This window comes from Rhinolophus sinicus, linkage group LG05 (genome assembly GCF_036562045.2).
Source record: "Rhinolophus sinicus isolate RSC01 linkage group LG05, ASM3656204v1, whole genome shotgun sequence".
Lineage (NCBI taxonomy): Eukaryota > Metazoa > Chordata > Mammalia > Chiroptera > Rhinolophidae > Rhinolophus > Rhinolophus sinicus.
In genome coordinates this window covers 83,269,434-83,282,499 of record NC_133755.1, presented here as the reverse complement: position 1 = coordinate 83,282,499, position 13,066 = coordinate 83,269,434, and the positions used below count along the sequence as shown (strand labels likewise).

The 13,066-nt window shown below is 37.1% G+C and overlaps 1 protein-coding gene across 10 annotated transcripts in view; it reads left to right on the top strand.

Moving 5' to 3' along the window:
• SLC26A8 (solute carrier family 26 member 8) overlaps window positions 1–13,066 on the top strand; it is an 80,206-nt gene that overhangs the window by 12,851 nt on the left and 54,289 nt on the right. For 9 of the 10 annotated variants that reach the window (XM_019738820.2, XM_019738822.2, XM_074332851.1 and 6 more), the window contains exon 3: window positions 4,299–4,438. The exons of the other annotated variant lie outside the window; for it this stretch is intronic. In XM_019738820.2, coding sequence (XP_019594379.2) covers window positions 4,299–4,438 — 140 coding nt within the window. The remainder of the gene's footprint in view (window positions 1–4,298; window positions 4,439–13,066) is intronic. 10 annotated transcript variants of the gene reach the window in all.

Sequence of the window (13,066 nt, the reverse complement as noted above, 5' to 3'; positions counted from 1 at the left end):
ATGATTAGTGATGTTGAGCATCTTTTCATATATCTCTTGGCCATCAGTATGTTCTCTTTGGAGAAATATCTCTGCCCATTTTTTGATTGGATTGTTTTTTTGTTTGTTTGTTTTTGAGTTGTATGAGTTCCTTATATCTTTTGGACATTAACCCTTTACTGGATATATCATTTGTGAATATCTTCTCCCATTCAGTAGGTTGTCTTCATTTTGTTGATGGTTTTCTTCGCTGTGCAGAAGACTTTTAGTTTGATGAAGTCCCATTTGTTTACTTTGGCTTTTGTTTCCCTTGCTCTAGGGGACATATCCAAAAAGATATTATGAAGACAGATGTCAGAGAGTTTACTACCTATGTTTTCTTCTAGGAGTTTTATGATTTCAGGTCTAACATTTAAGTCTTTAATCAATTTTAAATTTATCTTTGTATATAGTGAAAGAGAGTGGTCGAGTTTAATTTTTTTGCATGTATCTGTCCAATTTTCCCAACTCTACTTGTTGAAGAAACTGTCATTTCTCCATTGTATATTATTGACTCCTTGTCATAGATTAATTGACCATATAAGTGAGGATTTATTTCTGGACTCTCTATTCTGTTCCATTGATCTATGTGTCTGTTTTTTGTGCCAATACCATACTGTTTTGATTACTATAGCCTTATAGTATAGTTTGAAATCAGGGAGCATCATACCACCAACTTTGTTCTTCTTTCTTGAGATTGCTTTGGCTATTCATGGCCTTTTGTGGTTCCATATAAATTTTAGGATTATTTATTCTGGTTCCGAGAAGAATGCCATTGGTATTTTGATAGGGATTGCATTGAATCTTGCTTTAGGTAGTATGGGCCTTTTGAAGATATTAGTCCTTCCAATCCATGAACATGATATATCCTTCCATTTATTATGTCCTTTTCAATTTCTTTCTTCAATTGTTTTTAGTTTTTAGAATACAAGTCATCACTTCCTTGGTTAAATTTATTCCTAGGCATTTTATTCTTTTTGATACAATTGTAAAAGGGATTGTTTTCTTAATTTCTCCTTCTGATCGTTCATCATTAGTATATAGAAATACTATGGATTTCTGTATATTAATTTTGTATCTTGCTGTTTTACTGAATTCGTTTATTAATTCTGTTTTTTGGTAGAGTCTTTAGGGTTTTATATATATAGTATCACATCATCTGCAAATAGAGACAGTTTTACTTCTCCCTTTCCAATCTGGATGCCTTTTATATCTTTTCCTTTTATTTTTTTATTTTTTTAAATTTATTTTTTAAATTTACTGGGGTGACAATTGTTAGTAAAATTACATAGATTTCAGGTGTACAATTCTGTATTACATCATCTATAAATCCCATTGTGTGTTCACCATCCAGAGTCAGTTCTCCTTCCATCACCATATATTTGATCCCCCTTACCCTCCTCTCCCACCCCCCACCCCCCTTACCCTCTGGTAACCACTAAACTTTGTATCTTTTTCTTGTCTGATTACTGTAGCTAGGACTTCCAGTACTCTATTGAATAATAGTGGTGAGTTGGGCATCTTTGTCTTGTTCCTGATCTTAGAGGAAAAGCTTACAGCTTTTCACCGTTGATGTTAGCTGTGTGTTTGTCATACATAGCCTTTATTACGTTGAGGTAAGTTTTCTCTATATCTACTTTGTTGGCAGTTTTTATCATAAATGCATATTGAATTTTGTCAAATGTTTTTTACACATCTATTGAGATGATCATATGATTTTTATCCTTGCTTTTGTTGATGTGATGTATCACATTAATTGTTTGCAGATATTGAATCATCCTTACGTCCCTGAGATAAATCCCACTTGATCATGGTGTATAATCTTTTTTAATGTATTGGTAAATTCTGTTTGCTAGTATTTTGTTGAGAATCTTTACATCTATGTTCATCAGGGATATTGGCCTATAATTTTCTTTTTTCCTTCTTTCTTTCTTTTCTTTTCTTTTTTTTCTTTTTTTTTTTTTTTTTTGTAGTATCTTTGGGTTTGATGTCAGGATAATGCTGGCCTTATAGAATGAATTTGGAAGCATTTCTTCTTCAAATTTTTCCAGAATAGATTGAAAAGGATAGGTATTAATTCTTCTTTAAATGTTTGGTAAAATTCACCTGTGAATCTGTCTGGTTCTGGACTTTTGTTTGTTGGGAGTTTTTTTATTACTCCTTCAATTTTGTTGCTAGTAATCAGTATGTTCAGATTTTCAGTTTCTTCCTGCTTCAGTCTTGGAAGGTTGTATGTTTCTAGAAATTTATCCATTTTTAGGTTGTCCAATTTGTTGGCATATAATTGTTCATAGTATTCTTTAATCATCTTTTGTATTTCTGTGGTGTTGATTGCAACCTCTCTTTTTTCATTTCTGATTTTATTTATTTGAGCTCTCTCTTTCTTGATGAGACTGGCTAAAGGTTTATCAATTGTGAGGATTTAAAGAGTATTTGTAAAGCACCTAGTAAATAGAAAGAACTATGTTTTTTAGTTTAAAAAAATCTTTTAACTTCATCTCTTCCTTTGAATAAAACCTCATTTCTTGTCTCATTTTCTCCCTCTTAGTTAGCAACTGCAAAATACAACCTTTCTTGTCAAAATTTCCCATGTGCTATCACATTGACTTACATTCCTCACTTTTAAGGTGCCTTAACTAAAATCCAGATTCATGTCAAATGCTTATACTGTTCCCCACCAGCTTCAATTTCTGTTCCTCTAACACCCTCCTTGATTTCTTTCAATCTTGATCCTCATTATTCCATGTCTATTTTATTTTTTGCCACGCTAAAGACCTTTGATTACCTTGCCTAGGGTGACTGGTCTTTTGCCAAGTGACACGTGGAAAGGAGGGGCAACTGGACCAAGTGAAGGAACAAATTGTCCCAATGCCATGCTCTACTCACCTCAATAGAAGGACATAATTGGAGACAGCACATTCCGTACAGCTGCCTACACCCAGAGACTCTCATAAAAATAGCAATATGATGTTCCTTTCAAGCCAATGGTCTTCCTCCTGGTTAACAGCTGTCAATAGGAACTGTGGCAGACAGAACGTTAAACTAAGGATCAAAAGACCTGGTTTCTAGCTTCAGCTCTGCTACCCTTACTTCTGTGACCTTGGCAATGGCACTTACACTTAGTTGGCCCTAATTACCTTAGGGATAGTAATGCTCATAGTTGTGAGTCAAACATGTGACATTACTTCTCTTCTGAGCCCACATTTTAACCTTGCGTACACTAAAGTTCTATTTGTTGCTATAGTCAAATCCCAATTATCCAGCTACAACTCATAAAATCTTCATACTCTGCTTTCAGCCCATATAAAAATATAAATAGAAAATAGAAGTTTAAAACCAAACTAGTTTTACCAATTGATTAACTGATCTATTGATTGCTTTATGGTCATTCTACCATTTGAGATGATCTAAAGGTTCACGTAGATTTTCTCAGTCTCAACATCATTGATATTTTGGACCAGAAAATTTTTTTTTATGGAGAGCTGTCCTTTTTATTTGGGGAGGTTTAGCAGCATCCCTGGCCTCTACACACTAGATGACAGTCATGATAATCAAAACTATCTCCAGTCATTGCCAAATGTCCCTTGAGGAACAAAATTGCTTCTAGTTGATATCCACTGGGTCAAAGGATAACAATCTTATTTTACTGCTTTTTCTTTACATGGCTAACTTCTTAAGCATGATAACTCCATATTCTATATTTTCTATAAATTCCTACATATTGCAGATCAAAGCCACAGAGTGAATGTTCTGTAAAAATTTTAGTATTTGGTAATAAGGTGAATGTGTTAATTGCCCCTGCCACCTACTAATATCACATCTCAAAAACCTGTCCTTATCAAGAGAAAGCAATAACAGTCCATTTTTCTACTTGAAAGTTGGTAGATTTTCATATTTCCAAACATCCCATGAAAACACAGACTTGATTTGTATATTGGACTTATAAGGCTTAGTTCTTGTTATATATATGAAACTGGCTCTCAACTAGAGGTAATTTTTATCTCCCAGGGAACATTTGGCAAAGTCTGGGGACATTTTGGGGTGTCACATCTGGGGTGCTACTGGCATCTAGTGGTTAGAGACCAGGGATGCTGGGGAACTTCCTCCAATGCACAAGATGGCCCCCAAACAAAAAACTATTCAGTCCACTTTATCAAAATGTCAATAGTACTGACAAAGAACTCTGCTGTATGGGAAGAATTATGCACTATGCCTTTTCTTAACTATGTGGGCTTTTTCTCTGGAGAACCTAATCGAGTGTCTTTTCTTCTTTCTCACAGCTGCTCATGGCACAGGTTCCTAAGATGCATGCTTACGGTCTTTCCCTTCCTAGACTGGATGTGTTTGTATCGAATCAAGGATTGGCTTCTTGGAGACTTACTTGCTGGCATAAATGTTGGCCTTGTGCAGGTTCCCCAAGGTAAGGAAGATACAAAGCCTCTTCACACACAGACCTGTCCACTTGCCCAGAGTAAACAATTACTTGTGCTAGATGAATAGAAAAAATGTGAATTCCATTCAGATCATTACCATTTTCTTCCCTTCCCTTTGCCATATTTTCAACTCCAGATGGTTCTAAAAGACTCAGTTTAGTTTAGACCTCTGAATACTTCGAAGAGTATCTGCAAAGCCAATTCATAGTCATTTTTTGTTTAACTAGTCATTTCATACTCATATGATGACAATAGCCCTTATTTAGCATTGGTTTTACTTAGGAAGGTGAAACATAGGAAACAGCATGTTAACATCTCTTCAGTAAGTCACACACATAGCAATCCAAGGACTACTCTTTAAGACAACAAGGTCACACAGATAGGTAGACAGCTATCTGGGCTTTAGAAGCCTCATTTTCCCAAATAGGAACCAACATCTCTTGTAATTTCCAAACCCTCGCTTCCAGGCAACATGCCCAGTTATAAGCTCATTGTGCCCAGAAATGCCAATGCTAAGGCTTCCCACTGGATATTTATCTTGCATTCACAGTCCTCTTGGTCCAGGTAGAGTATAATAACGCGCTCATTTTTACCATAACAATGTTGGCTGGTAACACAGCTGACATTCCACTGTTACCACATTTCCAAAAAAAACTAGCTAGCAAGTAAACCCAAGATCAAATTTATGCACAGAGAAAGAGAAAGGATTTTGTTACTCCTTTATTCATAGTAGTTCACAATTCCCTGCATAGTCTTTAACACCTCTAGTTCTCTATTCTTCTGGGGCCAACCAGAAAGGATTGAATGAAACTTGTGATTACACATGTTGTAGATAGCACAAAAGAGGCCAACCAAAGGGGCAAGTGGCAGCTTTCTGACACAGGGCTGTTAGTTGGAGAAAATTGATTTAAAAAAAAGATTGATTATCATACAGTAAAGTTAACTTTTTTTCCCTTTTTCCTGTACAGTTCTATGAATTTAAACACATATCTAGATTCATGTAGCCACCACCACAATCGAGATACAGAACAGTTCCATCAACCCCGAAACTCTCTTGTGCCATCCCTTTTTATTCATATCCTCCCCTAACTTCTAACCCCTGGCAACCACTGATCTGTGCTCTATCACCATAGTTCTGTCTTTTTGAGAATATCATATAAATGAACTCAAATAGTATGTAACTTTTGAAGGTTGGCTTCTTTAATTCAGCATTAGATCTTTGAATGTATTGCAAATGGTTATATGCACCCGCAGTTTGTTCCTTTTCATTCCTGAGTGATAGTCCATTCTATGGCTGTATCACAGTTTGTTTATCCATTCACTTGTTGATGGACCTTTTGTTTCTAGTTTTTCACTGTCACAAATAAAATTGCTATGACCATTCATGTACAGGTTTTTGTGTGGGCATAGTTTTCATTTCTCTAAAGTAAATACCCAGGAGTGGTACTGTTGGTCATATGGTAAAGTATATGTTTAACTTTATAAGAAACTGCCAAACTGTTTTCCAAAGTGGCTATACTTACCATTTTACATTTCCACCAGCAATGTATGAGGATTCTAGTTTCTCCACACCCTTGTCAGCACTTGATATTGGCAGTATTTTTTAATTAAACTTTCTACTTTAAGATAATTATAGATTCACATGCATTTGTAAAAACTACAGAGAGATTCCCTTGTATCCTTTCCTTACTTTCCCCAATGGTAATGTCATGCAAAACTCTAGTTTAGCCTCATAACCAGGTTATTGGTATTGATACGTAAAGATATAGGACATTTCCACCATCACAAGGATCCCTCTTGTTGCCCTTTTACAGGCACCTGCCTCCTGCCCCCATTCCCTCTTTAACCCCTGGTAATCACTAATCTGTTCTTTATTTCTATAATACTGTTATTTCAAGAAAGTTGTATAAATGGAGTCAGACATACATACCCCTTTGGGATTGGCTTTTTTCAGCATCTTAATTCTCTGGACATTCATGTAGGCTGTTGTGTATATCCATAGTTTATTCCCTTTTATCGCCAAGTAGTATTCCATGGTGTGGATGTACCACAGTTTGTGTAAACATTCACCCTCAAAGGACATCTGGATTGTTTGTGGCTTTTGGCTATTACAAATACAGCTGCTATGAACATTTGTGTGTAGGTTAATAAACATAGTCTTCATTTCTCTGGGATAAATATCCAGGAATGCAATTAATTGTTGGATTGTATAGTAGTTGCATATTTAGTTTTTTAAGAAACTGACAAACTGTTTTTCAGAGTGGTTGTATCATTTTACATTCTTACCACTGATCTATGAGTGATCCAGTTGCTCTGCATCCTCACTAGCATTTGGTGTTGTCACTACTACTTATTTTAGCCATTCTGATAGGTGTGTAGTGAGATCTCATTTGCATTTCCCCAATGGCTACTGATGTTTTAACATCTTTTCATATGCGAATTTTCCATCTATATATTTTAACGAATGGCTCTTCTTGTCTTTTGCTCATTTTCTAATTGCATTGTTTGCATTTTTACTATTGCATTTTGAGAGTTATTTATATATTTCAGATACTACTCCTTTTGTGTTTTGCAAATATTTTCTCCCAGTCTGTAGCCTGTCTTTCCATCCTCTTAATGAAGTATTTAAAGAGCAAATTTTTTTATTTTGATGAAGTCTAGTTTTTAATCTATCTTTTATTTTAGCCATTCTAAGAGGTATGTAGTGGTATCTCATTGTGGTTTTAATTTGCATTTTCCTGATGGCTAATGAGAATGAATATCTTTTCATGTTCTTATTTGCTATCCTCATATTTTCTTCAGTGAAGTACCTGTTCAAGTCCTTTGTCTATTTTTTAATTAGAACTTTTGTTTTCTTATTGTTAATTTTTGAGAATTCTTTATATATTCTGGATACAAGTCCTTTGTCAGATATGCAATTTGCAAACATTTTCTCTCAGTCTGTAACTTATCTATTCATTCTCTTGACAGTATCTTTGGCAGAGTAAAAGGTTTTAATTTTGATGAAGTCCAATTTATCAATTTTTTTTCTTTGATGGAGTGTGCTTTTCCTATCACATATAAGAACTCTTCACCTAACCTCCAGGTCACAAAGATTTTCTCCTTTATTTTCTTCTAAAAGTCTTATAGTTTTAAGTTTTACATTAAGATCTATGATCCATTTTAAGTTAATCTTTATATAAGGTGTGAAGTTTATTTTTTGTTGCATTTTCAATACCATTTTTCAGGGAAACTATCCTCCAGTGAATTGTTTTTACACTTTTGTCAAAGATCAAATAGCCACATCTTTGTGGGTCTATTTCTGGACTCTATTCTGTTCCATTGATCTATGTGTCTATCCCTTTGCCAACATCATATCTTAATTATTGTGTCTTTATAGTGAGTCTTAAAATTGGGTAGTGTGATTCTTCCAACTTTGTGTGTGTGTGTGTGTTTTAAATGTTTTAGCTATTCTTCCACATAAATTTTAGAATCAGCTTGTCTATATCTACAAAAAATCCTACTGAAGTTCTGATCAAGATGGAAGAGCAGGTAAATGCTGTGCTCGCCTCCTCCTGTGACCACCTCAAAATGACAATTACACTACAGAACAACCATTATTGAGAACAAAGGTCTAGCTGAACAGAAGTCCTATAGCTAAGGATTTACAGAAAAAGCCACCTTGAGACTGGTAGGAGAGGTGGAGACACTGAATGGGTTGGTCCTACACCCACATGTGGCAGTCAAAAATTGGGAGGATATCTCAGCCGCAAAGGTCCTCCCTGAGGAGTAAGGCATCCCAGACCTACACCAGGCTCCCCAGCCCATGGTTCCAGTGCCAGAAAGAGAAGTCCCCACAACTTCTGGCTGTGAAAAGCAGCAGAGATTGTGGCTGAGTGAATGGAGAGTAGCTGGAGTCCCAGACATTCCTCTTAAAGGGCCCATGCAGGAACTTACTCACTCATGGAATCACTCTCTCTGAGCTCCAGCACTGGGACAGCAGCTCAAAAGGCTCCTGGGACATACAGGGAAGAACTGAATTGTCTGCCTTCAGAGTGAGGGCTGGAGAGACAGCTTTCCCCTAGACATAAATGCTGACAAAAGTCATTGTTTCTTTGTTGAGCCCTTCCCCTATCCAGCATGCAGACACAGGCAGGCACCATATCTGAGTTTCCATCAACCTAGCTAACACCATTCATTAACCCCACACTGATGATTCCCTGAGAACAGCCCCCCATCCCACCCAATTTGTGGGCCCACCCAAGCCACTTCCTGTGGCTTTTCCATATACATATGGCCGGTCTTGGCTCATGTTGCAGATTTTCCTAAAATCTCTCAAAGTTTCACAAACCCCAAACAAGCAGTGTGTAGCCTCAGTGTGCCCTGTACTTCTTGCTAAGCAGCCCCAAACATGGCATTATGGGTAGCTGGCCTCAGTTTGCAGCTTAGCCTCTCCCAGGCATATCCAAGCCCAGAACAAGTGGCAACCATCTGCAGATCACTGTGTTGTCCATATCAAGTGGCCCCGGGCAGGGCACAGGCAGAAGCTGACGTTGGTCTGCATCACAGCCCTTCCCAAGAGGCCCCAGAACCAACACACCTGGTGGTCAGCTTCAGACTTCACCAGAGCACCACCTAACCACCTCCACAAATGACACATCCAAAGGACAGGCTCAGCGGGCACCAGAGCCCCGCTCCATAGGCTCAGCCCCTGCACAACAGCTCCTCCACTGTAGTCACAGCCAGTCCTCACAACCAATCAGCCTCACAACCAATCAACAAATCAGTTCCTCCCATTGATGTCCAAACAGCAACCGAGGCTCAACCACAATAGGAGAGCATGCACAACCCACACAAGGTCCACACCCAGCTCAAGTGACCAGGCAGACTGTGCCACTGGGCCCCACAGGACACCTACTACATAAGGCCACTCTACTAAGACCAGGAGACCTAGAAGCTTTACCTAATACATAGAAGCAAAAACAGGGAAGCAGCCAAAATGGGGAGACAAAGAAACATATTCCAAATAAAAAGAACAGAACAAAGCTCAGAAAAAGAACTAAATAAAATGGAGACAAGCAATCTATCAGATGCAGAGTTCAAAACACTGGTTATAGGGATGCTCAGTGATCTCAGGGAGAACTTCAACAAAGAGATAGGAAATATAAAAATGGGGATGGAAAACATGAAAAGACAGTCAGAAAAAGAATACAGCAACTGAAATAAAGAATACATTAGAGGGAATCAACAGCACATTAGATAAAGTGGAGGATCAAATTGGTGATTTAGAAGCTGAGGTAGCAGAAAACACCCAATCAGAATAGCAAAAAGAAGAAAGAATTAAAAAAAACAATGAGGCTGGTTTAAGGGGCCTCTAGGACAACATCAAGCATACCCACATTCACATCATAGGGACACCAGAAGAAAAGAGAGAGCAAGGAATTGAAAACCTATTTGAAGAAATAATGACAGAAAACTTTCTTTTTCTATTTCCTGCAAAGGAAATAGACATACAAGCCCAGGAAGTGCAGGGAGTCCCAAACAAGATGAACCCAAAGAGGCCCACACCAAGACACATCAGAGTTAAAATGGCAAAGGTTAAAGACAAAGAGAATCTTAAAAGCAGCAAGAGAAAAGAAGTTAGTTACCTACATGGGAGCTCCCATGAGACTGTCAGTGATTTCTCAACAGAAACTTTGTAGGCCAGAGGGGATTGGCAGGAAATATTCAAAGTGATGAAAACCAACAACCTACAGCCAAGATTGCTCTACCCAGCAAAGCTGTCATTTAGAAACAAAGGATATCTATAGATCTTCCCAGACAAAAAAAGCTAAAGGGGTTCATCACCACCAAACCAGTATTACAAGACACGTTAAAGGGATTTCTTTAAGAAGTAAAAGAAAATAAAAATATTTTAAAAATATGAATAATAAAATGGCAATAACTATATATCTATCAACAATTACTTTAAATGTAAATGGATTAAATGATCCAATCAAAAGACAGGGTGGGAGCGGCCGGTTAGCTCAGTTGGTTAGAATATGGTGCTCTTAACAACGAGGTTGCCAGTTTGATCCCCACATGGGCCACTGTGAGCTGAGCCCACCACAACTAAATTGAAACAACTACTTGACTTGGAGCTGATGGGTCCTGGAAAAACACACTTAAATGAAGTTTTAAAAAAAAAAAAAAAAAAGGAAAAGGGGGCAGCTGGTTTGCTCAATGGTTAGATCATGGTGCTCATAACACCAAGGTTGCCGGTTTGCTTCCCACATGGGCCAGTGAGCTGGGCCCTCCACAACTAGATTGAAAACAATGACTTGATCTGAAGCTGAGCTGCGCCCTCCATAAGTAGATTGAAAACGAGTAGACTTGAAGCTGAGCTGCACCCCCCACAACTAAATTGGAAAAATAACAATGACTTGACATGGAGCTGTCCTGGAAAAACACACTGTTCCCCAATATTCCCCATTTTAAAAAAAATTAATGATACAGGGTAGCTAAATTGATAAGAAAACAAGACCCTTACATATGCTCCCTATAAGAGACTCACTTCAGATTGAAAGATACATTCAGATTGAAAGTAAGGGATGAAAAAAGATATTTCATGAAAATGGAAATGAAAAAAAAGGCTGGAGTTGCAATACTTATACTAGACAAAATAAATGTTAAAACAAAGGCTATAACAAGAGACAAAGAAGGGCCCAGTAATCCCACTTCTGGGTATTTATCTGAAGAAACCCAAAACAGTAATTTGAAAAGACATATGCATGTATATGTTCATTGCCACATTATTTACAATAACCAAGATATGGAAGCAACCTAAGTGTCCATCAATAATTGAATGGGTAAAGAAGAAGTGGTGCATATATGCAGTGGAACATTACTCAGCCATTAAAAAGAATGAAGTCTTGCCATCTGCAACAACATGGATGAACCTAGAGGGTATTATGCTGAGTGAAATAAGTCAGACAGAGAAAGACAAATACTGTATGATTTCACTTATATGTGGAATCTAAAAAACAAAATAAATGAACAAGCAAAACAGAAGTAAATGCATAGATACAGAGAACATTTTGATGGTTGTCAGATGGGATAGGGTTGGGGAATGGGGGAAGAGGGGAAGGGATTAATAGGCACCGATTGGTAGTTACAAAATAGTCATGGGGATATAAAGTACAGCATAAGGACTATAGTCAATAATACTGTAATAGCTGTGTATGGTGTCAGATGGGTACTAGATTTATTGGGATGATCACTTCATAAGTTATATAAATGTGTAATCACTATGTTGTACACCTGAAAGTAATATAATATCATATGTCAAACATAATTGAAAAATTTTAAAAATTATTTTAAAAAATCCCACTGAGATTTTAATAGCTGTTGTATTAAATCTATAGATCGATCACTTTGGGGAGAATTGATATCTTTATTATGTTGAGTTTCCAATCCGTAATCACAGTATGTCTCTCCATTTATTTAGGTTTTTTTTATTTCTTTCATCAGCATTTCTAGTTTTCAGCATACAGGTTTTATACATATTTTGTTAGATTTATACCTAAGTATTTCATTTTGGAGGAAATATTGTATATGATATTTAAAAACAATTTTGCTTTCCAGTTCATTGTTTGCATACAGAAATACAATTGATTTTTTTTTAAATCCTTTTTTTTTTTAATTGGGGAAGGGGAACAGGACTTTATTGGGGAACGGTGTGTACCTCCAGGACTTTTTTTTTTCCCAAGTCAAGTTGTTGTCCTTTCAATCTTTGTTGTAGAGGGCGCAGCTCAGCATCAGGTCTAGTTGCCATTGTTAGTTGCAGGGGGCACAGCCCACCATCCCTTGCGGGACTCGAGGAGTTGAACGGGCAACCTTGTGGTTGACAGCCTACTGGCCCATGTGGGAATCGAACTGGCAGCCTTCAGAGTTAGGAGCACGGAGCTCCAACTGCCTGAGCCACTGGGCCGGCCCTCCAATTGATTTTTGTGTGTTCACCTTGTATCCTGCAACTCAATAGTTCTAAGAATCTTTTATAGATTCCCTGGAATTTATTACATTGACAGTCATGTCATCTGTGAATAGAAACAATTGTGTTTCTTTCTTTCTAATCTGAATGGTTTTTATGACTTTTTCTTGTTTATTGTACTTGCTAAGACTTCTAATACTATGTTGAATAAGAGTGGTGAGACTAGGCATTCTTGCCTTGTTCCTGATCTTAGGGGAAAGCATTCAATATTTCACCATTAATTATGATGTGAGCTATAGGATTTTTGTAGATGCTTTTTATTAAGTGAAGGAAGTTTCTATCCTAGTTTGCTGAGAATTTTTATCATGAGCAGATGTCGTATTTTGTCAAATGCTTTTTCTGCACGTATTGATATGATCATGTGTTTTTTCTCTTTAGACTGATAATATGGTGGATTATATCAATTGATTTTAAAATATTGAACTAGATTTGTATTCCCAGCATAAAGGAGTATCTTTTAAAATTTTCATGCAGCTGGTACATACCAAAATGATTCATTTGTATGAGTACATTCACTTCCAGGAAAGTATCAGAAAGTCTAGAGCATTCCTGTGGTGTTGCAATGAGAGACCTGAACTCTTGGCACTGATGCTGTAACTGTGAGTTC